The 26,695-nt window shown below is 39.9% G+C and overlaps 2 protein-coding genes and 2 long non-coding RNA genes across 10 annotated transcripts in view; 1 reads left to right on the plus strand and 3 right to left on the minus strand.

The window, feature by feature from the left end:
• On the minus strand, positions 1 to 16,030 carry LOC5510671 (single-stranded DNA-binding protein 3). 7 transcript variants are annotated; one of them, XM_032379865.2, is made up of 18 exons: positions 15,877 to 16,030; positions 15,600 to 15,672; positions 15,397 to 15,458; positions 15,035 to 15,119; positions 11,405 to 11,518; positions 10,865 to 10,957; positions 10,494 to 10,553; positions 9,035 to 9,116; positions 8,820 to 8,878; positions 8,554 to 8,615; positions 8,450 to 8,480; positions 4,980 to 5,022; positions 4,581 to 4,651; positions 3,061 to 3,127; positions 2,930 to 2,964; positions 2,727 to 2,810; positions 1,887 to 1,926; positions 1,120 to 1,333 (listed from the first exon to the last, which is right to left on the minus strand). In XM_032379865.2, the coding sequence occupies exons 1-17, from the start codon at positions 15,930 to 15,932 to the stop codon at positions 1,912 to 1,914; spliced, it is 1,092 nt and encodes a 363-aa protein (XP_032235756.1). In that variant the 5' UTR covers positions 15,933 to 16,030; the 3' UTR covers positions 1,120 to 1,333; positions 1,887 to 1,911. The 7 variants fall into 7 exon arrangements, with proteins under 7 accessions (XP_032235757.1, XP_032235753.1, XP_032235752.1 ...); XM_032379864.2 differs by having other exon boundaries at positions 9,035 to 9,179; XM_032379863.2 differs by having other exon boundaries at positions 2,727 to 2,828; positions 9,035 to 9,179.
• LOC5498189 lies at positions 9,463 to 25,200 on the plus strand. Its single transcript, XR_007308227.1, has 3 exons — positions 9,463 to 9,474; positions 20,001 to 20,048; positions 25,083 to 25,200. It is a non-coding gene; the product is annotated as an uncharacterized LOC5498189 (long non-coding RNA).
• Positions 17,910 to 18,756, minus strand: LOC125563212. Its single transcript, XR_007308229.1, has 2 exons — positions 18,487 to 18,756; positions 17,910 to 18,320 (listed from the first exon to the last, which is right to left on the minus strand). It is a non-coding gene; the product is annotated as an uncharacterized LOC125563212 (long non-coding RNA).
• Positions 24,966 to 26,695, minus strand: part of LOC5510669 (ubiquitin-like-conjugating enzyme ATG10) — a 5,530-nt gene continuing 3,800 nt past the window's right edge. Inside the window, exon 6 of the mRNA XM_048728201.1 lies at positions 24,966 to 26,181. Within this exon, the coding sequence (XP_048584158.1) occupies positions 26,073 to 26,181 (109 nt within the window). The 3' untranslated portion in view covers positions 24,966 to 26,072. The remainder of the gene's footprint in view (positions 26,182 to 26,695) is intronic.

A 26,695-nucleotide genomic window follows, 5' to 3' on the forward strand; every position in this document is an offset into this window, starting at 1 on the left:
TACTGCCAAGGAGGTTCATTTAATGAGAATATGATTACAAGCAGTTAGCACAAACTCGACGTCTATTTGATCGTCTGATAGGACAGCAATATGGAGATTTACCGGAACCCACCGGCAACTTTATTTATATACAACATATGGAATCATAGCTTTCTGCAATTATTTGAAAATCAATCGATGTAATCAGGTTCTAATCTACATCCCAAAATAAGCGCCTTCTCAGCAGATCTCACCAAGGAGCCTCTGCGCAATTTTTGAGGCTTTTCTTTTATATAACAAAATGCCGCGTACGACGAACCTTAGTTAAGCGCCTTTTACTTTTGCTAGCGCTGATAGAGTTGTTTCGCACCCAGGTAAAACAACTAAGCTCAGCGTAAGGATCACAGAAGTCAGCGGTGCAATGACTTGCAAGACACTGAGTGCGCGCGCATAGTAGAACCCATGAGAGTACCATGCCGCGGCCTGGTTTACGGGATTTTAAATGTATAGAGTTAGATAGTGACGTATGAATTTGGACCAACACGGCAGTTCATTTGAAAGGAAAATCACTCAGTATGAAATCTTCAAAACATTGGATCTTTGTGGCATTTTCATTGGTAATGAGAACTAAGAATCGTTATATGCAGTTTCTGTCTAGAACATGCGCATGTCTGTCACGTGTGTGACATTTGACGGCCATTTTTACACTTTTATTTTTTTTCTTTCGCTTGTAATTGACAATATTCCAAAAACCCTGAAATATTTCGTCTACTAAAATAATCAGCTTACATCTACGGTTTCAAAATCTTTATCTTGACGTGAATTTCTTGATACTTCGAACACCATAAAAGTGTATTTTTGGTATATCAATGTAGCTATTGTTAGTTGACAAAAGAATCCCAAGCCCTCCCCCCTCCCGCGGCGAGCCATTCACGATCCACACAACAAACTGCGCATGCTCAGTATAAAACGAGAACAATCGAGTAAGTCGCAGTTCCCGGATGTTTCGAAGCCACAGCTGTCTAAAAACATTTTAAATAGCATTCTATAGCTTGAGGTAAAACGCGACAAAATAAATACCCACCCTCCCTTCTCTGAACAGAAAGAGCGCAAGTTTGTCGCGTCAATATCGAACAGGTGTGTAATGTCTCTTGTTTTCTCTCTATGGCGATGTATATGTATAATATATATGTATATATAATATGTATATAGTATGACAGTTCACTATGTTGTGCTATTGTATAAAGAAGTCGTTTTCTTGGTCTGTTGATCTGCTGTCACCGTGCTCGAAGCGCTTCGCCTCTTCCTGCATTGTCTCTTTGATCTTAAGGATCGCAGCAGAGTCACAGTGAGTCTAAAATACAAGGCAGACAAGCAGTGAGCGAGTCGTTTATTAACTTCTAGAAAGTTCCACCTCTCAAGGATCGCAAAAAGGTTTAATAGGCACGCGTAGTATTGTGGGAAGGGTGAGCTAAGGGGAATGGGCACAAGTTTCTTGCAAGACCATCTAAACACAAGGAGGTCGACCCAAATGACACAACACTGTTTCTGAAAGACTTATTGGACTGCAAACTTTGCCAACAACAAGAACACCGGTAACACAGGTAAACCATAAGTCACATGGCTTAATAACCACTGCACACATCACGTGACACGGTTAGCAAACATTGTGTCATGCATGTGACAACAACAAGAGCACCGGTAACACAGGTAAACCATAAGTCACATGGCTTAATAACCACTGCACACATCACGTGACACGGTTAGCAAACATTGTGTCATGCATGTGTTGGAAAGCACACCGTACAAGGGCATACACCGGAGGCAGAAACGAGACTCGACAGGGTTAGAGTAATAAGGGAAGTAAGGGGCTTCCAACACACGCATGCCTCCTAAAAGTAACTCACTTTTAGGTGCCGGGCATGGTTCACTTTAGCTTGGAAACGTCTGCAAATGAACAACAAATCATTACTGACGTGCGCGGCGCTTCAGTGGTTATTCCGTCACGTGACCTATGATCGATGTATGGTGTCGATGGAAGGGCGTGATATGGGGTAAGAAATAGATGTACAACCTGGATATGCAAACGTAGCTAGGGGTACAAGCACCCCTTTCTGTCGCCAAATAAGCGGCCTTTTATGAAGATCTGGTTGCGCATCCCTCCCGTTGCAAACCCGTACCGATGTAATTCCCATTAAATGGTGGTGAGCTGTTGTGTATGATGCGTTTAGAAATGAGAGGCCACGATCTAATGGGCTGCATTTAATTTGAGGAGGCAAACACCAGGTACAATTGAAAAGTAAAGAGTCACACTGTAGTAAGCTACAACGTGTTATATGGGATTGACAATATAGTGGATTCACATTCCTTTTTACGTCTGGAACATGAAAAGCGGAGAATCCTTGTCAGTCACAACGGTTTTGTTTTCATTCAAAATTGGAGGAGAAATTATGTGATTCAATTTGAAATAATAACCTAAAAACAAAGTTTCATACTTTCCATACTAGATGAAAATGGACGCTTCCACACACGCTGAAATTTGCTGGATAACAAAATGGCGGGTAAAAGAGACTCTAAAATTCACTTCGTGGAATGGAATGGAATGTGACAAAAAGATTCACTAGCCTCATTTACCCCAAATATCATAACAACTAGTCACAACACGCGAGTACGAACACGAAATGGTCCAGCACTCGAAAAACCCAAACATGCTTCAAGTAAACACGGACATTTTTTTGATCACTTACGTTATCTTGTGAAAAGGGCAATAAGCCACCGAATTCCGAGCCATCTTCTCTAGGTGTACCGGGATTATGGTCATTTGAATTATCCTGAGACGAAAGATATGACTGCAAGATTATTTAATTGCATTACATCAAAGCAACACCATAAACAAAAACGAAAGCGTTCTATGGCCTAAACAGGAAGAGGGGCTGGCCATTTGACTCACCTTCGATAAACCGTCTAAGTCACCAGGGTTTGTATCTACAGGAGCAATAATAAGAAACTGTCTCATCTCCGGTAAAACACAGGATGGCAGAGTGATCATACAAGACAGATGAAGAAACGGTTAGGACTTACCGTTCATAACAAGGGACGCATCTTGTCCACCCATGGACATCGGTGGTTCCCCTCCACTCATGCCGTACTAGGTACAAAGAAAAGCGATGTCACAAAACGTGTCACACAACGGCGACATGTTAAAAGTACTTTTAAAATGATAGCACTCAGCGTTTAACAACATCGTGAAATCAGTGACCAAATAGCATAACATCATCAAACAAGAGCCCTCACTGTCACACAACACTACTCAAACAAGTCACACGTTACCATGTGTCACACAAACCAACTCAAAAAAGCACATCACAATCAGTGTCACACAACACTACTTAAACAAGTACATCACAACCAGTGTCACACAACACTACTCAAACAAGTACATCACAACCAGTGTCACACAACACTACTCAAACAAGTACATCACAACCAGTGTCACACAACACTACTCAAACAAGTACATCACAACCAGTGTCAAACAACACTACTCAAACAAGTACATCACAATCAGTGTCACACAACACTACTTAAACAAGTACATCACCACCAGTGTCACACAACACTACTCAAACAAGTACATCACAACCAGTGTCACACAACACTACTCAAACAAGTACATCACAACCAGTGTCACACAACACTACTCAAACAAGTACATCACAATCAGTGTCACACAACACTACTCAAACAAGTACATCACAACCAGTGTCACACAACACTACTCAAACAAGTACATCACAACCAGTGTCACACAACACTACTCAAACAAGTACATCACAACCAGTGTCAAACAACACTACTCAAACAAGTACATCACAATCAGTGTCACACAACACTACTTAAACAAGTACATCACCACCAGTGTCACACAACACTACTCAAACAAGTACATCACAACCAGTGTCACACAACACTACTCAAACAAGTACATCACAACCAGTGTCACACAACACTACTCAAACAAGTACATCACAATCAGTGTCACACAACACTACTCAAACAAGTACATCACAACCAGTGTCACACAACACTACTCAAACAAGTACATCAAAACCAGTGTCACACAACACTACTCAAACAAGTACATCACAACCAGTGTCACACAACACTACTCAAACAAGTACATCACAACCAGTGTCACACAACACTACTCAAACAAGTACATCACCATCGTTATCGCAAAACACTACTCAAACAAGCACATCACAACCAATGTCACTTTTAACACTACTATTCAAGCAATCATGTAATCACCAGTTTCACACAACACTATCAAGCAATCATGCAAGCACCAGTGTCAAACAACACTACTCAAGCAATCATGTAATTACCTGTGTCACATTATATTACTCAAGCAATCATGTAATCAACACACAATACAACTCAAACAAGCATGTCAAGATAGATGTCACACAATGGTACTTAAACAAGTATGCAATCATCACACAACACAACTCAAATGAGTGTATGACACAACTCTTGACCACGATCCACACAAGGTGTGGAAGTAGCATCCCAGTTCAAGATGAGTTTATCATACTCACCCCTGGCATGTTGCCACCCGGCACAGATTTCATCATTGCGTACATAGACTCACTACCCGAACTTGCTGTATCTAGACAAGTCAAAGTAACAGTATTAGTGAGATTCACAATCAGACATAGGGATTCACAAGCTATGGGATTTACAATGAGATTCCCAAGTCAGACACAACAATACAGTATGACTCACAGTCACATATATGAGATTTACAAGTCAGTCACAACCATAGGATTTACAATTCAGTCACAACATAGACTTACTACCTAGTATACAAAGGTCAAACATGATCATTAGGGTCAAACTAGTGATCTAATCTGACCACATCTACCCTATGGAAGCACCACATAGCATGTACTCATGGCAGAGTATCCTGTTAAAGCATCAAGTAAAGCTTTACCCACCTTGAGGACTAGGCATTATGGGTGTCCCTGGAGGGCCTGATACCTACAAAGATAAAGACAGTGAGTATACAGATGGTATGATACCAAGGATGTAAGATTGAACCAAAGAGAAAGGAACACCTCATGTATTGAGGCTCGCTGTGGTGAGCAGACTTATAATGCATATTAGACTGGGAGCTATTTTGACAGAAGGGCCCAGAAAATTCATTTCGCTGCACATCTCCTACACATTTGGTTTAGGTGCATAGAATGATAGAGCAATGTCTTGGGGTCATTTTGGGACCTGTTGTTGCAAGGTACTGGTGGGCCATCATGATGCAATAGGACCATTTTTTGTACCATGCCTAGAACCCCCAAAATAAAGGGCCACAATAAGAGAATCACAGAAACTCGTTATTTCCCTCTGGAAAATGATGATATGGGCTTAATACTTTGTAAACATACTGATTTAGTTACTTTCATCTTATCAAAACGTTAAACATCACTTTCCTGTTGCCATGGCAACCGTTGTATATGTTATTAACCTTTTTTGTACTATGAGTATTAAAAGTATTGAGTACTATAACTACGCATAATTAAATAAGTTCTTGTTCCACAATGAAGCGGAGAAGGTTAACATTATAAATTGTGCATGTTCTATTATCAACAGGCGTATAAAGTTTGATAGTAGTGTGGTCTTAAAGACCATTTTAACCTTTCACCCATTTAGCTTAGGCAGGGATTAAAAAACGCCATATAATGGAAATCACACTGTTGGCCAAAATTTCAGTAATCTTCAAGCATACAACTCTTCATTTTAATATGCAACTGGGATAAATGAATTAGAATGAAATTGCAGATAAGAAAGGTTGCCATGGAAACCGTTCCACCTGATTAACAGGCAGTCATCTTATATACACAATCCCAAAGTTCAATGACATATGTATTGAGGTAAAAATAAGACTTATCTCTTAAAAAATCTCCTTCAAAAAGATTTCCGGGTCTTTACGTTGTCTGAAGCTCCTCCTCAACTCTTTCCTGACTGGGCTCGAGGCTTCAATCGGCCAAGGGCCTTGGGTGTTGTCCGTAGGTGCTTTCACGCTATCTGGCACTTAGGCGGTCAACTCCGCGTAAGCGATCATTGATGTTTTTAGATTCATTTCCCATTTCATTGTTTTCCTTTCCACAGACCACTGAGTGGCATCTTCTTCTGGCCTATATGGCACTGTCTGTGTAACACTACTGCCGTCTTCTCTCTTTGCCACAACATGCTAACCCCTTCTGAACTGAACAAGTAGCGGCTGTCTCTCATAGGCCTGCGTTCCCATGTTCTTCGCCTCTCGGAAGGCCAGGACCGAGTCTTCTACTTTTATATCCTATGTCTTCACCTGTCGCTTCTTGTCTGCATGCTTCTTCATCCTTATCTTTTCTAATAGGTCTTTCTGATAGAGCTCTTCAAAGTCTATTCTCAGAATCGGCAGTCTTGTTCGGAAACATGATATCCGCAGGTGCCACCTTGGTGGTGCAGTGGGGCGTTGCTCTGTAGGCCCGCAGAAAACGGTACACTTCCTGTTTGAAGTTGCTTCGGTAAGTCAGGAGATTTGTTAAAGCGTCTTCACTATTCTCATGAACTGTTCCGCCTCGCCGTTAGCCTGTGGGTTAGGTGGCGTGTTGGTCTGGTATGTGAAGCCTTGGTATGTGCTTAAGTCCCTGAACTCTCCTCCGTTGAACGGCGGTCCATTGTCGCTCCCACCCGTAGCCAGGATCCCCAGTGATGCAAACATTCTGTCCAGCTTCGGGACTACTGCTCTGTCGCTTGTGCCTGTTACAAACTCTCTCTCCACCTTGACTGCTTACACACCACCACCAGCATGTATTCACCCGTATGTATAGGACCCCAAAAGGTTATTGCCACCTCTTGCCAGGCCTCCGAGGGTATGCAAGACATACGGAGCGGCTCGATCTCTCTTGTAACACTGTGACCACCTGGCACGGGTGGTCATGCTGGATGTGCTCTTCTACCATTCTGTCTATGCGTGGGAACCATAGTCTCGAGTGCGTAAGTACTCCGAAACATTTTCTCTCGGAGGAACCTGGGCACGACTATTCTAGCCCCTCTTACTACTAGTCCTCTGACAAATGCCAGGGTCGTAGGCAGCGCCCAGTATTTTAAACCATACAAGTATGTATGGTTGGTTAGGGACCCCCACTCAACTGCCTTTGCTACCTTGTCTCATTGTTGGTAGGTCACCGGCCTCCATCTTCTAGTGCTGGGGTCATATTGCTTCAGGGGGACTGCGATTCCGTTTCGTCCGGCATCTGTCTTTAGCCGTATCTTCCTCGATGGGTTGAAGTATGCCATCACAAGTAGGGCCCTTACATGCTCGAAGGAATATTTGCACTCTGCTGTCCACTGGAACTCAGCATCTTTCTTTAGTAGTGCCCGGAGTGGCGCAGTCACCCGGGCAAATCCTTCCATGAAGTCGGCGTTTGCTCCGGCAAAGAATAGGAACGAACGTACTTCTGCAACCGACTCTGGGTGTCCGGCCGCCTTGAGCACTGCTACCTATTTCAGGTCTGGGGAGATATCATCGCTCGTGAACACCTTGCCGAAGAACGTAACCTCTGTCAAATTAAATCTACTCTTCTTTAGGCTGAGCGTTAGATTGTTGTCTTTCCACAGCTTCAAGACATGTCTCAGGGCTCGATCGTGTTCTTCTTGGCTTGTTCCAATTATCAGGATGTCACAAAAATACTTATGGCATTCGGTTGTTGGGCTACCACCTTTTCCCACCTTTCGAACTTCCTTATTGAAGATTTCGGCTGCGCTGTTGACCCCAAAGTGTAGCCTCTTAAATCGATTGAGCCCACTTGGCTTGTAGAAGTTGGTCAGCTTCCTGCTTTCAGCTGCATGTAAAGATTTCTTTTCACAACTGAATGGTTTATGACTTGCACTTTAGTTTCCACTTGACCTTTTTGAATATTATCTCAGTTTCTAGCTATAAAGGACAGATTTGCATGACAGCCATTGCCATGGCAACAGGAAAGTGATGTTTAACGTTTTGATAAGATAAAAGTTACTAAATCAGTATGTTTACAAAGTATAAAACCCATTATTTTCCAGAGAGAAATAACGAGTTTCTGTGATTCTCTTATTGTGGCCCTTTATTTTGGGGGTCCTAGGCATGGTACCAAAAATGGTCCCATTGCGTCATGATGGCCCAACAGTACCTTACGACAACAGGTCCCAAAATGATCCCAAGACATTGTTCTATCATTCTATGCACCTAAACCAAATGTATAGGAGATGTGCTACTACATGATTTTTTCCGGTTCTTCCTTCTAGACTATATGGAAGACCTGTTAATAAGGATGCTTACAGATGAAGCGTTTTAATTCTTTGATTCTCAATCACAATCATATCAGATGAGAAAAGCCATACTAAAATTATGCCATGAGAACAGTACAGTAGCAACATCATGAATACTTACCGAAGTTGTTGGATTCCATGGTCGATTTCCCCTGAATTAGGATACATTTGTTAGTCAGCTGGTCTAGAATAATCATAGATAATCTGGCTAACATTTGTACTCACATTGGCATGTTGACACCAGGTGCAACTGCATTGTTGGGAGGAGGTCGCATTCCGCCATAATTCTAAAAACAATTACAAAAATGGTGAGTTGATAATCTATACCTAATTGTAGGAATGATAAAGAAATGAACTATTCTGACAAGTCTATTAATCAAATTTGTGATAGAAAGGTATTGAATCAGTCTTTAATGTGTGTTTATCTGCATGACCTTAAATTACTCAATATCAACATCTTTATGTTAAATATTCCAGCATCGCATGCTTACCGGTTGTAAAGGACCCCTTGGGTGGTTCATTCTTGACATAGGACCCTGCATCGGTTGGCCTGAGAAAAAAGAAATGTTACTTTTATTGTTGTGCTCACACTTAAGAGGACACTTGCTCAGTGACAAAATGGGCATTGTGTCCACAAGGTTGGAGTTTTCAATTTCAGATTGGAAAATTGAAGTCTCAAGCATGTCTGGGACAAAGAATTGCAAACCTTGATAAGGACTCTGTTGTCGAGTTGGGTCCATCGTGCTAGGAAGGAGGGGCTGCGCCCCTGGTACACCTGTCACACCGGGCTGTAGGGACATACCATCACCATTAGTTGCTAGGCTTTTGTTGTCTGCCCCAGACCAGACCAACTGAAGGACCAAAGTGCAGAGGAGAGGTAGAGTGCAGATGTCACAAGAGGAAGAAATGAAAGAAAGAAACTCTTATTAGGCCGCAAATTAAAATGTCTTAGGAAGAGTTGAGAAAAAATTATTCAGGGTTATTGATACTCAAGTTATGTTTATGAAAGTTAAGGTTTATTGTGCAATTCCAGAAAACATCCATCCCCCCCTACGGCGGGAATTGGAAAATCTGGCAGGTGGGGGGGTCACAGCCCCAGAAAATTACAGGGGTGTGGGGTATAGTGCATTTTACCATTTCCAGGGGGTTGATTTTGCTCTAGGCTGTAATTTTGACTTGTGTTACGGTTACGAACAAGCTCTCGCCTTTGACATAAATGTTATTAGCTCTTCACTTTAAAAAAACGGCAGAGAAAAGGCTTGCTCGTATTTCCATTCCAAATATTGTTTCATATCCTAATATTGTATCATTCTTATAAACTTTAAGCTGCATCTTCAAGCGTCCAGAACCAACACGTTTTTCTTTTGAAGTTGTGTGTAATGGCCGCATTGTCGTTTCCAACAACGAGCTCGCATTTAACAGAGGGATTCCAATCAAAGTTTTGAACTCTAAATCTTGCACGAAGCAGTCACAGGGAGCTCAACTAAAGAGTTTAAATAAAATTTGAATACCAATCTTTTCATGGGGGGTGGGTATGGATGTTTTCTGGAGCTGCACATTGGCTACACCCGCTATTTGTGATTTAAATTATTCAATTCATGGTTGTTTGTACTCATGTTATAATGTTCAAATACATATAGATTCATTGGCTTCATTCAGTATGTGTGAATTTGTTTTGTTATGTGTTTCTACACTAGATTAATCTAATTAAGCAATAATGGTCACAAAGTAGAAAAACTTTAAATTCTGTTAAGATTGAGAAATAAACTTAGAAAAGAGCCAGAAGCTGGTAAGGGGCCAGTACATAGGCCATCTATCTTTCAAAGGCTCAATGCCATGGGACCATGTCCCTATTTTTAAATTAAATTAGTTTTAAACTTTAAATAACAGACAACATAATTAGAGGAAAATTGACCCCTTTCTTTAGTTTAGTTTTAGCTCCTATTATTTTAAAACAAGGATTTCTCTAATTATATTTCATGCTAGTTGAGTGGATTAATTTGAAAAAGGTAAACCAACATTAACAAAATGTTGTGATGATTGATTCCTGCTTAGGCCAGAGTTAGAGGAGGGAAAGTATGGTGCAAAGATCAGGAGTTTACTCCATCAAACACAGTTGGTGTAGGTGCAAAAATGTAATGAGGTGAAAAGATATTATAACCTACCTGGCCAGGCATTCTGACATTAGGAGCTCGACCAGTTGGATATCTAGACATATATGGTGGCTGCAATTCCAAATTATCATAGCATTAGATAATTTATATATTACTGTCACTTCAGTGAGCTAATTTTTATTTTTTTTTATGGGAGGAAAGGAAAAGAACGTTTTCATGACGTTGCATGCACATCCAAAATGCCACAGACTGGCGGGCCACAGTTGATCTAAAATGGAGTACAAAGCGGAGTTCACAGACAAAGCTATAGAAAATGGTGCCAGAGTACACAACATGGTGGAAATGGTCTAACTAAAATATTTAAACAGAGCTTGAGTAAGGAGCAGTCAAAAGGTTTGAAATTCTGCCTATGGGAGTGTTACCTGGTTTGTCATGTAACCGGGTGGTGTTTGGTTCTGCATGTACGGAGGTCCTTGATGGGAGGGGGGTGGAGGGTGCGGTGACGCTTGTGAAGACTGAAATCGAAACACAGAATCACTGCATATTCATATGTCTGGTAAAAGTAAAGGTATTTGCTGTATCTATTATCTGTATCAGCTTTGTAAAACAAAGATATAAGAAACCATATGCAATCAGAACAAGCATTTTGTGCTTAGCGCAACCTTTTGCCACTTAACCAGTATACCCTTTGCCTTGTGGGAGGCCTTAGGCATGGACTATTTGATATTTGACTGGAGGAGTGGCTGACCCCACCACCCCCAAAACCGAGCAAGGCTCATAAGGCCCTTAAAAAAATCAAGCAGTAATCTGCCTGGGAAAAAAATTCAGCAAACAACAAATCAGCCACAACCCCTATCAAATATCAAATGGTCCATCCCTTACCTCCTAGTTCTTACACCGTAGGACCATCTGTCATAATTCAATTTGTGAAATGCCTTTACTAATTAAAGCTGACATCTTACCTGGAAATATCCAGGCATGCCACCCTGCATCCCTGCGGCGCCTGCGCCACCATCATTTGACATCTGGGCGAACCCAGGTGATGGGACTGCTCCTTGCTGAAGGTTTGGAATAACCTATTCAATAAAAATTGCTCCATGTTAAAAGACAAACACCTACTAACTAACTTGTTTTTTTTTAAAGATTTCAAGGCCCACATTTTTTGGTACTTAGATATCAATTTAACCACTGCCAAATTTAAGGAAAATGTAACAAGCATTAAAAAGAGACAGAAAACTTTTTTACCCTCTTAAAAAGAGCCATGTTCTAGAATTGTGCACACATAACTAATAAAAAAGCTAAATTTACTTACAAAAACTCCTCAACATAGTTGATAAGATCACTGACCTTTCTTTCTCTTCCGTACTTATAGATAAGTAATTTTTTTCTATATGGTGAGCTGGTAGGGACTAAAGTGATTACAAGACAATGTAATTATATTCTCTACCAAGTTTTTTGTTAAAATATAGCATCAAAAATAGTTTTCTAGGTGATATAATACACAAAAGGTTACAGGAGAGAAAGTTTGACTTATTGTAAAAGATGAGAAAGATGCCTCTATGAAAAGCTTGATCAAATAAGAAAAGGTTCTCTTGTCTCCTTTTGTTTGGCAGGGTAAAAACTATTGATGTTTTGACTGGCTGATTTGAGATAACATTTTTGAAGTTGTGATGCAAAAGCACTAAGATAAGGAACAAAGATAAGTACAGAGCCTCTGTACAGGGCGCATTGGATTTTTCAAAATGTGACAAAAAAATAAATTTGCCATAAACTTTATGACCAGCAAACATCTGCAAATGGGTTACACTTGTGGAAACACTTGCTCAAGAATATTAAGCACCTGAGCTTGCCTGTCAAAGGTGTTTAGATCAACTACTTTACAGCCAACCTGAGGTTCTGAGACTAAAATTTTAACCCAACGCATGCACCTTGAGAAAATGACAAACTTTGAGTCCTGTAATACCAGCAGCTGTGGCATTAAGTGACAGTAACCACATAGAAAAAGTTTCTATGAAATTTACCGAGTAAGAAATGACTGATTGAAAAATTTCAACATTTCAAGATACAGTGTTTTTATAATATGTTCTCCTCAGAAATTTCCCAATTCATTTAATAATAAATGGAATAATACAAAAAAATCACATCTTACTTTAAACCTAAAAGTAATGGCTGAAAAAGTTAAGTCTTTAAAGAAAATATTGTAACCTGCAGGTGTTCAGGCTCTACAAGGTTCTATTTTTAGCACTGAATATTCAAACAAACACAACTGTCAGAAATTCAATTATTATTCAGAAGTTCATACAAGTTCAATTTTTTAAGGTTCGAAAAGGGTCTCCATTTTTTGTAGAAAGCAGAGGAAATTTTACTCACAAAGTAAGGCATAAGCAACTCTTTATGGGTTGTGGAAGTTTGTACTTTTCAAAGCTTCATTACTTATTCACAAATTCATGAGAACGAGACAGACTAAAAGAGCACATCGGAACACTGAAAAATACTCCAAATGGCACTAGCTGAATTCCAAGATTGTTTTACAGAAATTATTATAAGGCAAAGCCATAAACACTAGCTGAAATGCATAGGGATCACTACAGATTTAAAGGCTCATTAAATTTGTCTAAAGGTCATCCACATTTAGTCTGGTCTTACATTTAATAAAATTGACATTGAACCATTTAGCTTAACAGTTCAGAAAAAAATTAAATGTATAAAGCAAAATGTCTTATGTGGGCTAACATGTTTTTATTTACTCGTCATTATTTCAAAATAATCAACTGTCCCACTGTTTTAGTTCAAGTACAGTTTGATAGCACAACTTGGGGCAAAGAGAAAAACAGAAATGTCCTACACTAGACAGTAAGGAATGATCGAATCAAAGATAAATGCTAAATATTTAAGGAAGCTTTTTCTTTGTCTGACTAGAAAAACAACTCTGAAACATCGACCCTGGTTTCTTATAGGTTGAGAAACAAAGGACATCTTTTGACAGGCTTCCCAAGATGCTCGAGCTAAGAAATTCAACACCTGCAGACGTTAATTTGCATTTTAGCACAAGAAACAAACCCAGATTTTGACCAATGCAAATTTCCGATCTGACAAGCGGGAATCGCCTTGAATACAAGACAAACCAGACTTTTAACAGAGACGTCTGCGTTTCATTGCAATAAAGTAAAAAATTCGTTGTGATCGGAATAAAACGCTAACTCGTACCATTTCGACTGATCTTTAAAGTTTGAGAACCCATTTCAATGTTGATCAGGTGTTCCACGATGACTTTGGTTGGCTTCCTGAATTTTTTTAAATGTATTTCCTGTGTGGAAGAAGTCATATTTTGTGACTATAATTCAACGTGTAAAACTGCAAAAATCTTTTGCGTGGACCGTAAACGTCATGTGACAACCAAAACTTGATTCCAGACTTTCTGAAGATATGTAAATGGACCAAAATCCCGGCATATTACTAGATGATATTCAAACGAACAAAGAACTTGCTACTCGTACAAAATCCCTTTAGAATATTGCTCTTATTCCATGGGATTTTTGCTACAACGATCCTTTACAAGGTCACGACTGTACTCGATTTATCTCGAGCGTGCAATTACACCAGCATATGTAAGCATGCGGACGAGCAGACCCAAAATAATTTCCCTTATCCAAGCTTGTGTAACTTAACTCTGTGATTTAATGTATTCACGACGCGGTTCAAATGAAGTCGAGGACGCTACGCGAATAAGTTACCAGTTTGTAAACGATCATTTATTGTTGCTCCCGATCCGTTCAGTTATGATAAACAACCAATTGATCATAGCTCACTACAACTATTCTTTCTAGGGTAAAAGTCCCCCCAAACAACATGTCGCTCAACTGGTGGTTCAACCACAATGACTACCAACAACCATCGTATCTCATTCATAAATATCACCAGCTAACGACAAAGAGGACTGGAGTAATTCGCCAGCCCTAATACTCAAAAGCGACCATGTAAAACTTGGCTAGCGCCATAAACACACATCGCGATCCAGTAATCGGGGATGGAGGTCTTAGAAGCGATATACCGTCAAAATAAACTCAAACGCATCGACTCGGCAGAAACAAGCTAGTATCGAACAATACCCCGTCTAGTTCTTTGATTTTCTTCAAAACGCATTTTAAAGATCTGAACGCACGAGAGAGCACAACTCCACCGATGGTTTGATTGGCCTTGAAATTTGAGATATTACTATTTCAAATTTCCGACCTCGAATCGTATGCGTGGAGTATTCGCTGCATAAGGTATATACGCGTACCCAGTGATAATAAATTACACTGTCTTTCATTCTCGCATCAGTAAACCATGTGAAAGTACAGGAAACAGGGTAATCAAAGCGATCTAAGGGGCTAGGAATGAATCTAGTATATGAAATAATTTATGCACTGGAAGAGTTTTGTGCGGGGGAAGAATTTAGAATAAATTCAACGCATAGAGGTCGATCACTAACAATGCCTGCTAGCGTGACAACTTTATGCGCTGCCAAAGGCACCCATCTTGCATTTCTAGATTAGAACACGGAAACTGCAATAGGAACTAGCAATATAAAAGTCCAAACATGAACTCACATAGTCGTGGAAGGCTTTGGCCTCGCTGGAGTGATCACAACTGTCCCTTCTCTCCGGCGCGGCACAGTAAAGATCCCAGAATACACTTCAAAGACAAGAAAACACTACCTTTTATAAGATGAAACAGCGTTCTTTTGGGCGGGAAAATCTTAAAAACAGATCATACCTAATACTAAAACATGTTAAATTACAAATCCTGGTTTTTGTCTGAGTACTGTGGATTGATTTATGATATAGTTTAAAAGTATGGACGAGCATTACACTGAAGCTCCTATTTACTACTGAATGTAACGAGCACCTTGAATGTAGTTTTAAAACTCACACCAAACATAGTTCATAATTAGTTCACCAATAGTACATACCACCACCAGGAGTGAAGAAATCCCGGCGGTTCTCCTAGTGTAATGTTTTTCTCCCATCTTATCTACAAAACCAAAAATCTACATGTGAGTAGAGAGTTTGTCTGATGGAAGCAAGCTCTACCGTCACAAGCCTTTGTACCCAAACAACGACTAGTCGATCGAGTCCATGGATTAAAACTTGTGCTTTGGAACGATTGAGTTACCTCATTTAGAAAAGTCTGTGCACTCTTCTGAGCTCCAACATGTAAGAGATATTCATATACGTACAACGCCAGCCTGGAGTAGAATAAAACATTCTCAATATAAACGTTATGACTGGGTACAACAGCCGACATAAGTTAAAATAGGCGGCGAGTCCTCCCAACTACTATTCGAATAAGACGCAAAATCGTTCGATTTGTCCACACAAACATAGGTTTTCGACCACGTAGAATGTGAATCAAGGGTCCATCATGTGTAATTTTTCTTTTGAAGGCTTACTTTTCCCTGGCCTGGGCATCCGAAGGCACTGTATTCGCCTTTCCTTTAGAGTACATGCTGTGTGCAGCCTGTCAGCGATGTGTCACTTGAGTTCGTCATGACCAGTGACTCGCACTGCGCCGCTCACTGCTGGGCCCAGCATGGTTACCATGGCAATCATTAAGGACCGGTCACTGATTGGCTAATAAGCGGCATCACGCTGCTAGAAGGAAATATCGGAATGGTTGTGTGTTTTAGGAAAATTTCGTACATCCTCCATGTGGTACACTACTATGTTTGTTTTCATCCATAAGAAAAAGGAACTGATTGTTATTTTATAGGGGGAGGGGTTCTGTAGAGCTTTCATGTAGGCAGGAAAATTAGATTTACACTTATGTTATATTATCTATCACTGGTCCTCACATCACCTAATATAATAATATATAATTTGCGAGAAGAAATGTTTTTATCAACAGGTTTTTCTTACATATAGTCAGGTGCTTGTCCACAGGGGGGAGGTAGGGGGAGTCCTAGGGGTGCGGACGAAACCTTCGTTGGTAGTAAAGAAGTACTAATCCGCCCACCTCTTAACCTTCAGTCATGTCCTTCACCTCCCATCCTCAAAGTCATCCCCGCCACATCCCAACCTCCATTCATGTCCGCCACCTCTCAACCCAGTCATGTCCGCCACCTCTCAACCTCAAGTCATGTTTTTCACCTCTCAACCTTCAGTCATCTCCGCCACCTCAACCTCCAGTCATCCCCGCCAGCTCTCAACCCAGTCATGTCGGCCACTTCTCAACCAAGTCATGTCCGCTACCTCTCAACCCGGTCATGTCCGCCACCTCTCACCCAGTCATGTCCGTCACCTCTCAACCTCCAGTCATGTCCGCTACCTCTCAACCTCCAGTCATGTCCGCCACCTCTCAACCAAGTCATGTCTGCAACCTCTCAACCCAGTCATGTCCGCCACCTCTCAACTCAGTCATGTTCGCCACCTCTCAACCTCCAGTCATGTCCGCCACCTCTCAACCTCCAGTCATGTTCGCAACCTCTCAACCTCCAGTCATGTCCGCCACCTCTCAACCTCCAGTCATGTTCGCCATCTCTCAACCTCCAGTCATGTTCGCCATCTCTCAACCTCCAGTCATGTCCGCCACCTCTCAACCTCCAGTCATGTTCGCCATCTCTCAACCTCCAGTCATGTCCTCCACCTCTCAACCCAGTCATGTTCGCCACCTCTCAACCTCCAGTCATGTCCGCCACCTCTCAACCTCCAGTCATGTCCGCTACCTCTCAACTCAGTCACGTTCGCCACCTCTAAACCTCCAGTCATGTTCGCCACCTCTGAACCTCCAGTCATGTCCGCCACCTCTCAACTCAGTCATGTTCGCCACCTCTCAACCTCCAGTCATGTTCGCCATCTCTCAACCTCCAGTCATGTCCGCCACCTCTCAACTCAGTCATGTTCGCCACCTCTCAACCTCCAGTCATGTTCGCCACCTCTCAACCTCCAGTCATGTTCGCCACCTCTCAACCTCCAGTCATGTTCGCCACCTCTCAACCTCCAGTTATGTTCGCCACCTCTCAACCTCCACTCATGTCCGCCACCTCTCAACTCAGTCATGTTCGCCACCTCTCAACCTCCAGTCATGTCCGCCACCTCTCAACTCAGTCATGTTCGCCACCTCTCAACCTCCAGTCATGTCCTCCACCTCTCAACCCAGTCATGTCCGCCACCTCTCAACCTCCAGTCATGTCCGCTACCTCTCAACTCAGTCATGTTCGCCACCTCTCAACCTCCAGTCATGTTCGCCACCTCTCAACCTCCACTCATGTCCGCCACCTCTCAACTCAGTCATGTTCGCCACCTCTCAACCTCCAGTCATGTCCGCCACCTCTCAACTCAGTCATGTTCGCCACCTCTCAACCTCCAGTCATGTCCGCCATTTCTCATGATCCAGTCGTGTCCGTCATTTCCCAAACTGTTACTCGTAAAAGAAACCCTATACTAAAAAATTAAGTATATAATACAACGTTCTGTCCATATCTTGGACAACTTAGACATATAATACCGATGAATAAAAGAAAACAGTATTAACACATCAAACATAAATAGTTAAAAAACGAAAAAAAAAATGGAGAAGATCGGACAAGATGTGCGAGAATTCGGTATTTTGAAATACCCAATTGGCCAGCTTGATTAGAAAATATCAATACCCCCCTAAAAAAATTTGTATTATTAATGTCCTTTAATCTCTTCTTGAGCATAATAGTTTGAAAAAAAAAAAAACTTTGAATTGAGTTGCACGTTATGAGTATTCTTCCGTTTTTCCATTTCCGCTTCCGGTTCCTAATTTTCAACGTTAACAGACAGTCTTTAGACGTAGCACCAGAATCGATCGCTTTTCGTACTCATAGTAGTCGTGAAGACCATGTACCCCTTCCCCATGACAACACAGTGGCTAAAAAATAAGGGAATACTTGATATAGCTGAATACTTCGGTGAACAGCGCAAAAGCAAGCTCTGCGGAATGTACAATCACTTAAAAATATTTTACCCACAAGGTCAATGAAAGACCTCGCTAGTGCAAAACATATTGCGCAAAAAAGAACAGCATTTCCACCGACCTCTTGAAACGGCGGCAACGAGGCAAAAACAAAATGCAAGGCAGAATCATCTTGAGGAAGTTTTCTTTTGAGTAAGGTAATCGAGCGGAACAAGTTGCATTTCTTTGGCCCGTTTGCGACGTATCAGTGTCAATAACATTTTTGCTGTCATCCCAGTTAAGTCCTCAGAACTGATCGAAACTGAATCGCACTGAGTTGATGTTATCATCATTTGCGTAGACGCACGCGGATGACTGGGAATTCTGCGCACTCGACCCTAGACCCCCAAATGGCAACACTTACATTTATGGTGGACGCTTTCCAATAACGAAAGAATCGCACATCTATTTGTCACGCATGATATAAATTTTCAAACTAAAAAAAACCCAACTATTTCTGTTTTGTTATGAATTAATTTGTCTGGAAGAAGTGCGAATTAAATATTCGTACACTCTGATGTTTTTTATTCTACAGGCGCTTTGTGAATTGACGGCAGATGGCCGATACCGTCAGTCTAGACAATGAAACAGTCAATCATGATCACATTGGCCCAGCCTCTAGCTGACGTCACTTCCTGTGTGCTGTTCTCTTCTTATTTGTTCTTTAGCGAAACTTGTGTGACAGCCTATTTAATATTACAAAGCATTTTTTATCTTGAATAGCCAGGACTTGGCTCATGTGAAGAGATGATCATTTTATTTCAAAATAATGCCCATTCATCAGGGGGAAATACATAGTATTTTTAGCATATTTTGCTTCGAGAGGAATTTTTTTAGCACTTTAAGAAATGCATCGCCTGATAAAAACTTTTCAAGTAAAAATTTAAAGAGAACTGAATCAAATTGTTTATTTTGTTTACAAATCACAACAACAAAGACTGGGTTTCCTGTGTACTCCCACGATGCCAAGCGAGCCCTTTGAAGTGCGCTCGACCACGTGGTCTCGTTCTCTTTCGCCTCCGCCATTTTGAGAACATGGACAAGCCTGTTAAGTTGGCAAAGGTTTGTTTCGATTTCTTCTTTGTTTGGCCTGAATCACGCATCCATTTATCGCTTAAAGCGCTAACGTATTATTCGCTAATGGTTGGATCACAAAAATATCACATTACGCTGATTATCTTAGGCGCTTTTTTGCCGTGTAGTTGTAGTTGGGCAAACCACTCGGCAATGTGCTGATCAAGGATAATATTCGGTTAAACTTAAGCCGAGCTACCTCACCTTATAAAAGCTCTCGCTTCCCCTGATTTTAAAGAGGGTTAAAAACTTGTATTTGCTACCGTTTCTTGTGTTGTGTTTAACTGTACAAATTAGACTTCACTCAAACTAACAGACGCAGTAGAATTAAGTAAAAAAGCTACGACGACTGTAGTAATGATAGAAACTAGATTCAACTTAGTTTTTTTGAGATATATAATGCTAATATCATCAACTAGATTGTAGATGGTTTTGTATAGAGGCGTACGCAAACCTCTTAAGTAGCATGGAAGGTAACTATGAAGTGACTTTTCATTTGATAATGGTATTATTTTGTATTAGGTGACCAAGATTCTCGGACGAACCGGCTCCCAGGGCCAGTGTACCCAGGTATGGTAGTGTAAACTTTCTCATAGCATCATAAATGATGCAGAGTAATGGCAATCACCTGTTGCCAATTTGACATGATTTTGACTTCAAGTTAAGCTGAGTTTCTTGTTTTCTTTGGTGGTTCTTTCTTTTTACCGTGACCTAAGATGCTCAGTACAAATGCAATCACCATAATGATTCAAGTAACCAGCATCCTTCAAGTTCAAGTTCAAGTTTTTTATTTGCCACATATTTACAATAAAAACATTAAATATATAATTAATTAGACGAATACATGGCAAGGAGGACCATAAAAACCACAAGGCTTATACGAGACAGTCCTCCCTATTTATAAGAAAAAATACATAATATTAAGTCATGGCTAAATATAAATAAGGAGATAACATACTAATATACCTGAACAATGATTTTATATAAAAAACAACAACATATACACACATACAAAAAGTCAAAAAAGGGAAAAAATTCAATATACTCGTTGAGAAGGACAGTTTTAAGGCTAGTTGCAGACTGGGTATCAGTGTCTAGGGAATTATAAAATGCAGACCCTTGATATCTAAGTGCAAATTTGCATATGTTTGTTCTGCATTTGGGGATGTGAAATAGCTTAGCACGTCTATTATTGTAATTATGAATTTGAGAATTGAGAAAAAATATATTGTCAAAGTATCGAGGAAGTATTTTAGTCTTAAATTGAAACATTAGCTTACCAATATGAAATAAATAAATGCAGTGAAATTTCAAAATGTTTAATATTTAGCTTACCAATATGAAATAAATAAATGCAGTGACATTTCAAAACGTTTAATATTGGCTCAGTATGAGCATCATATGGCTTATTTGAAATAATGCGTACAGGTCTTTTCTGGAGCAAAAAAAAAACGATTGAGATTTGGAGGGTATGTTGAACCCCAAACACAGATACAATATTGTAAGTACGGATATATTAGAGAATAGTGAAAGTCATAAGAGAACGCTTAGGAAGGCAAAAACTTGCTTTGTACATGATGCCCACTGCTTTGGAGACTTTCCTGGTAACATTAGAAATATGTGGAATCCACGTCAAATGTTCGTCTAAAACGACACCTAGAAAAACTGTTTCTTCAACCTGCGAAAGATAATGATGGCCAATACATACATCAACTTCAAGTATTTGCCTTTTTTGCCGTGGTCTAAATATCATATAATTCGACTTTTTTATATTCCAGTCTGCCTTTTTCTCCATTAACTATTAACTATTTCTGATAAAGCAGCAAGATAACTATGAGAGAAAAATATGCTAGTGTCATCAGCAAATAGTAATAGATCTAAGGCGCTCGAAACGGTACAAAGATCATTAATATATATTCAAAAAAGTAGAGGTCCAAGAACGGAGCTGTGTGGTACACCACACTCGACCACCTTCCTAGAGGAACAATCGCCATTAAAGTTAACGAACTGCATCCTTTCTGAGAGATAGCTATCAAACCATTTCAATGAAGTTCCACGCACACCATAATATTGTAGTTTGGTTAATAATATTTCATGATTGACCATGTCAAACGCCTTTGAAAGATCAATAAACACGCCCATCGTAAATTCCTTATTGTCTATGGCAGATGAAAGCTTATCATATAAGTGAATAAGTGCAAAGGCGGTTGAGTGGTGTTTTCTAAAGCCATATTGATTATCGAACAATAAATTATATTTGATTAAGAATTTATATAGGCGATCATACATAATTTTCTCTAGAAATTTTGAGAAAATTGGCAAGACCAGCACAGGCCTATAGTTAACATAGAGAGCCTGATCACCAGATTTAAAAAGAGGTATAACACGAGCTATTTTTAGCTCTTTAGGGACAACACCCAATGAAATGGACAAATTGATAATATTAGCTATTGGCTTCGAAATTAAGTCAATAATATTTTTTACGACGTCCATATGGATATTGTCATATCCAGCAGCAGTGCCTGGACGCAGACTTTCACAAATTTTAATAACTTCTTGGTCATCAGTGCTCTCAAAAAATACAGAATTCACTACCTCATTATGTAAGAAACTAGCGAATGGCTTAGTCGAAAAAGGGATTTTAGCTGAAAGAGTAGGGCCCAGGCTGGTAAAATAGTCACAAAAATCATTTGCAATTTTAACTGGATCACTGATTTCAGAATCAGCTACCTTGAAAGTGGAAGGCAATGAATTTGTTTTGCTTTTGCGATTATTAATTACTTCATTTATGATTCGCCAGGTATATTTCACATTGGATTTATAATCATTGAGCTTTCTTTCATAGTAATCACGTTTATGTAAATTTATCTAAGAAAATCCCATAACAGGGATCATTTGTTAGGGATATATTAACCCAATTACACTGCTGTAACCCTGTTCTAAACCTCTCCATATTGGATGCAGATTTTTCACGGTAAGTGATCCATGTATTTTTAGCACTACAATCAAGCTTGTCAGAAAGAATAGAAAAAACAGGAAGGTGATCAGAAATGTCAGAGAACAATAGCCCGCTATCACAGTAGCTGTTCAAATCGTTTATGAAGATGTTGTCAAGAAAAGTTGCGGTATGAGAAGTAATTCTTGTTGGTCGCATAATCAAGGGAAAAAACATTTTAGAATACATTATGTCTAGAAATTCCGCCGTTGGTATATGACAATGATGTTTCATCACATCAAAATTATAATCACCTAACAATGCACAGATTTTGTTATTTCTAGAAATATTTTGAAGAAGTTGATCTAATTCGTCGCAAAATTCATGAGCGTTTATATCAGGTGGCCTGTAAATTACACCCACAATTAAATTCTTCTAGTCTTTTTGAATAATTTCAACAAACAAAGATTCTGCAGACTGACTGGAAAAACACAAATCTGGCCGGAGTTTGATATAATCCCACTCCACCCCCTATCCGATCCATGCGATGCTCATGTACATAATTATAACCAGGAATATCGCAGAAATGATTTGAGTCCTTCAACCACGTCTCACTTATTCCGATAATTGAAAAATTCAATTTTATCGCTGAAATTAAGTTAAATTAGCATCGGGATCATTATCATTTAGGCTTAATCGATTGGTACTTTCAGAAAGTAATGGGTTAAATTTTAGGTCAGCCAATCTGTCCGGATCAAAGTTAATTGAACCATTTTGTTGCTCATAGAGCGCTAGTTGAAAATCATCATCTGTAAGATGACAAAAAGGCAAAACCTCGCAAAGAGGAATGGAACTTCAAGTGCTGCTACTTAGCTCACTATTGGCCGGCTGGAGATTCAGCGTTCTTCCTTTCTTTTATAACCAAGCGATCCAAGACAAAATATGCAATCTTGGGGATTTGGCCTTCACGTTTCATCAAAGTAGCCCTCGCCAGGTCTTCCCCTATGTACAGGCCTTCAGGCTTGACTTTCCTCGCCTCCCGGATCACAGCCTCGCGTTGTTTGCAATCACGGAGCTTGCAAACGATGGTCCTTGGCTTGGTCTGCTCACCGCCACGGGCTTTCTTTCTGCTCTCAACCCTGTGAGCTCGTTCTATTTCCACGTTTTTAAAACCCAATTTGGTTTTGATGGCCTCTTTTACCTTTACCTCTGTGTCATACCATGTTTCTCCTTCGAACTCCTCTGTTCCTGAAACCCGGATATTATTTCGGCAAGACTGGTTCTTGAGATATTCCAGGGAGTTTTTTACCTGGCCGATACAGACTTCTGCTGTCTCAAGCTTTGAGCTTAACAGCTTTAGTTCGTTTATATCTTTTTGAGAAAACTTGAGGCTAGCTTTTATCCCAATAAAATTGTACCGACAAGCTCAACACCCCGGGCGTTAATGCTCGACATAGTTGACTCGAAGAGGCTACGCAACATTGACTCTTGAACTTTGAGTAGGCCACGCACAGCCGCCATTGTCACTACATCTTCGTCGCCAACCGTTGAAGTAGATTCTGTCGGTTCTGCTTCACACGACTTTGACGCTGACTTCTTTTTATCTGAATGTCTAACCATTTTAATTTAACAATAAACACTGATCAATCTAAAGTGCGGTGTAAATCGTAGAGCTCCCATGTAAACTTTTGCTTGGAGCTCGAAATTTCATGACCATCCGCCATGACAGTAACAATGAAAAGCACACCCTCCACAATAAGCGCCCCCTTCACCTTAAAATTTTGGAATAAGCGCCCCCTTTGACCTCAAATTTTGGAATAAGTGCCTCCTCTCCAACAAGCACCTCCCCTCCCATACCCTCTAAACAAATCTTTATTATTCCTTCACTTTCTTTATCCATATAAGCGCAAGTTTTGTTCTCAGTCCATTCACAAGCTGGTATTTTTTGCTGAAATGAAATAAGCGCCCCCTCTCCAATAAGCCCCTTCTAAAAACCCCCAAAAGAAGCACCCCAGGCACTTATTTGAATCATTATGGTACTTACAATGCAAACAACAGCAACAATAAAATATGTGCTTAGAGACCTAAGTCTCAATTTCTGCTTTACACTCGGGAAAAGCTTTATATTTCAGTGGATGACTACCTCAGTATGCTATTGCAATGTATTTATAGAGTTTGAATGACAATTTGGTCATTATTTCATGTTGCATTCCTCCTTGTTGAATCTTTGGGGCTATGCGAGAGCCATGATGGGGTATTACATTTGTATGGAAACAGGAAGGCAGAAACAAGACAAGTCATTTGACTTTCAAGCACGAACACAAATACAAAATTCAGAAGGCTTACTACACAAAACTTGCAACACAATTACTGTGCAAGTTCTTACAGTGCTTAGGGAAGAGGGCATGGAGAGGTTTGCACCCTCCCTGACCTCAAAGTCCAATTCATCTGAATTTATCTAATTTAAATTGTATCATTTGCACACTATAATACATGATGTTGTATGACTCTTTTGACATTTCTTTTGCCCTGTAATTAGACAATACACTCCACACTAGCACTGAATTTATTCTGAAGAATAAACAGGTCATTTCAACAGAAAAACATGCGTTATGTTTCTTTTTTCTAAAACAGCTTGCTGTTGTCTTATTTTTTATGCCCATTTTCAGGTCCGAGTAGAATTCATTGATGACACAAACCGGTCTATCATCCGTAATGTGAAAGGGCCTGTCAGAGAGGGAGATATGCTAACCCTGCTTGAATCGGAAAGAGAAGCACGAAGGCTAAGATAGGTAATGGTATAATTCACATACAGTATATTCAAGGAGTTAGATTTAAGCTCACAGGTAACACAGTATTCTTTCTGAAAACCTTTGTCCACTAAGCTGTACATTTGATTTGTTTAAAATGCCTTTTGTGTGGATTTTGTATTAAATTCTCAAACATGTTTATTGTCTTTCTTTCAGTGGATGATGGATGGAGGCCACAGCTAAAAAATACCATGCAAAACCAGTGTCTTCTTGAAATAAATTTGTTCAAGATCTATGAGTGATATTTCAAATTCAGTGCATAATTCCCTTTCCCTCCTCAATTCGCAAACATCCTTTATATTGAGCAAACTAACAGTTATCTCAATGTTGTACTGTCATTTTGAGTGTTCTACAAACTTATGTTTTTATTTCAAGTGACATAGCATTTCATCTTCTATCAATCAAATCCTTGTAATGCTTATTGGTGTTAGTGTACCTAACTCTAAAATGGCTTTCAATCAGTCAGTTTCAGAGTTTGAGGAATACTCATATGTCAGCTTTTGGAAGCAACAAAGGATGCCATCCACCCTTCTATTCCTCCTATCCACCCTTCTATTACCTCCATTTCTGGGCCAAACTCCATTCTTCTTTGCTTTTCCCATTGTACTAAAAAATACCATTTTGTTTCTCATGGTAGATGTATTGAATATGTAACTGTTAACATGTTCAATTCCATGCATAACATGTATTCAGTCTATTTAACTCATCTGCTTTTTCTTTACTTTGTTTACTTTTTACAACAGTTTTTAGTGTGCTTTTTCAAGGCAGAAATTTCCAAGGCAGAAATGCTTCTTTCTCACTTATGGCAAAACTAATATATATAATAGTGTATATTGAGATTCTTCAATGTCATGCTCTTGTTGTACAGTTCCCTTCTTGGCTTGAGCAGTATTGCAAAGGCAAATTAAGCCCAACAACTGGCCCCACTTGGCTTAGCCAAGAGACTAAATAATTTGTCCTGAAATAAAACAACATGAAAACCATGTTATGGAAGAAACAAACTATAGGGCAACCTACAGTACTATAGTTTCCCTCCCCTAAATCATGCACATCCAGTCAGGTGTATGTCTGTTAGAGTGTTTTTCAAAATCTGTTAGAGTGGTTTTCGAAATGAGGTATATCAGATATCTTCGGGCAGTCTGTAACCAATGAAACGAACAAAGACCACGTTGACAAACATCTAACAGTGCAATTGATGACTCGCACAAAACAAACGCACCTGAGGTGTTGCATAATAAAGGGGTTTATTTTCGTAATAATATCAATCGCGCGTTAAATAGAAACACATTCTATCGTGCTCCCCTTAAAAAATAAAGTGGTAGAGTTTAGAGGTATGCATCCCCTACCATTTTGCAGGTCGTCCACATTAACATGAATTCAAGAGTATCAGGATTCATTTTGCATCACTTAATTCGAATCCAAACTATTGTTTTTGCAGCTTTTGTATACAGATTTATTTTGATTCACTTTCG

The sequence above is a fragment of the Nematostella vectensis genome, chromosome 1 (genome assembly GCF_932526225.1).
Source record: "Nematostella vectensis chromosome 1, jaNemVect1.1, whole genome shotgun sequence".
Taxonomy (NCBI): Eukaryota; Metazoa; Cnidaria; class Anthozoa; order Actiniaria; family Edwardsiidae; genus Nematostella; species Nematostella vectensis.

What these genes read in the sequence shown, in the direction of transcription:
- LOC5510671 (XM_001631041.3), bottom strand. Translation starts at nt 15,932, where the DNA reads ATGTACTCTAAAGGAAAGGCGAATACAGTGCCTTCGGATGCCCAGGCC. An exon ending in ACAACAGAGTCCTTATCAAG is followed by an intron (nt 8,879 to 9,034) that starts GTTTGCAATTCT and finishes CTTTTTTCTCAG; the next exon opens with GCCAACCGATGCAGGGTCCT. An exon ending in TGCGTCCCTTGTTATGAACG is followed by an intron (nt 2,965 to 3,060) that starts GTAAGTCCTAAC and finishes TTGCTCCTGTAG; the next exon opens with ATACAAACCCTGGTGACTTA.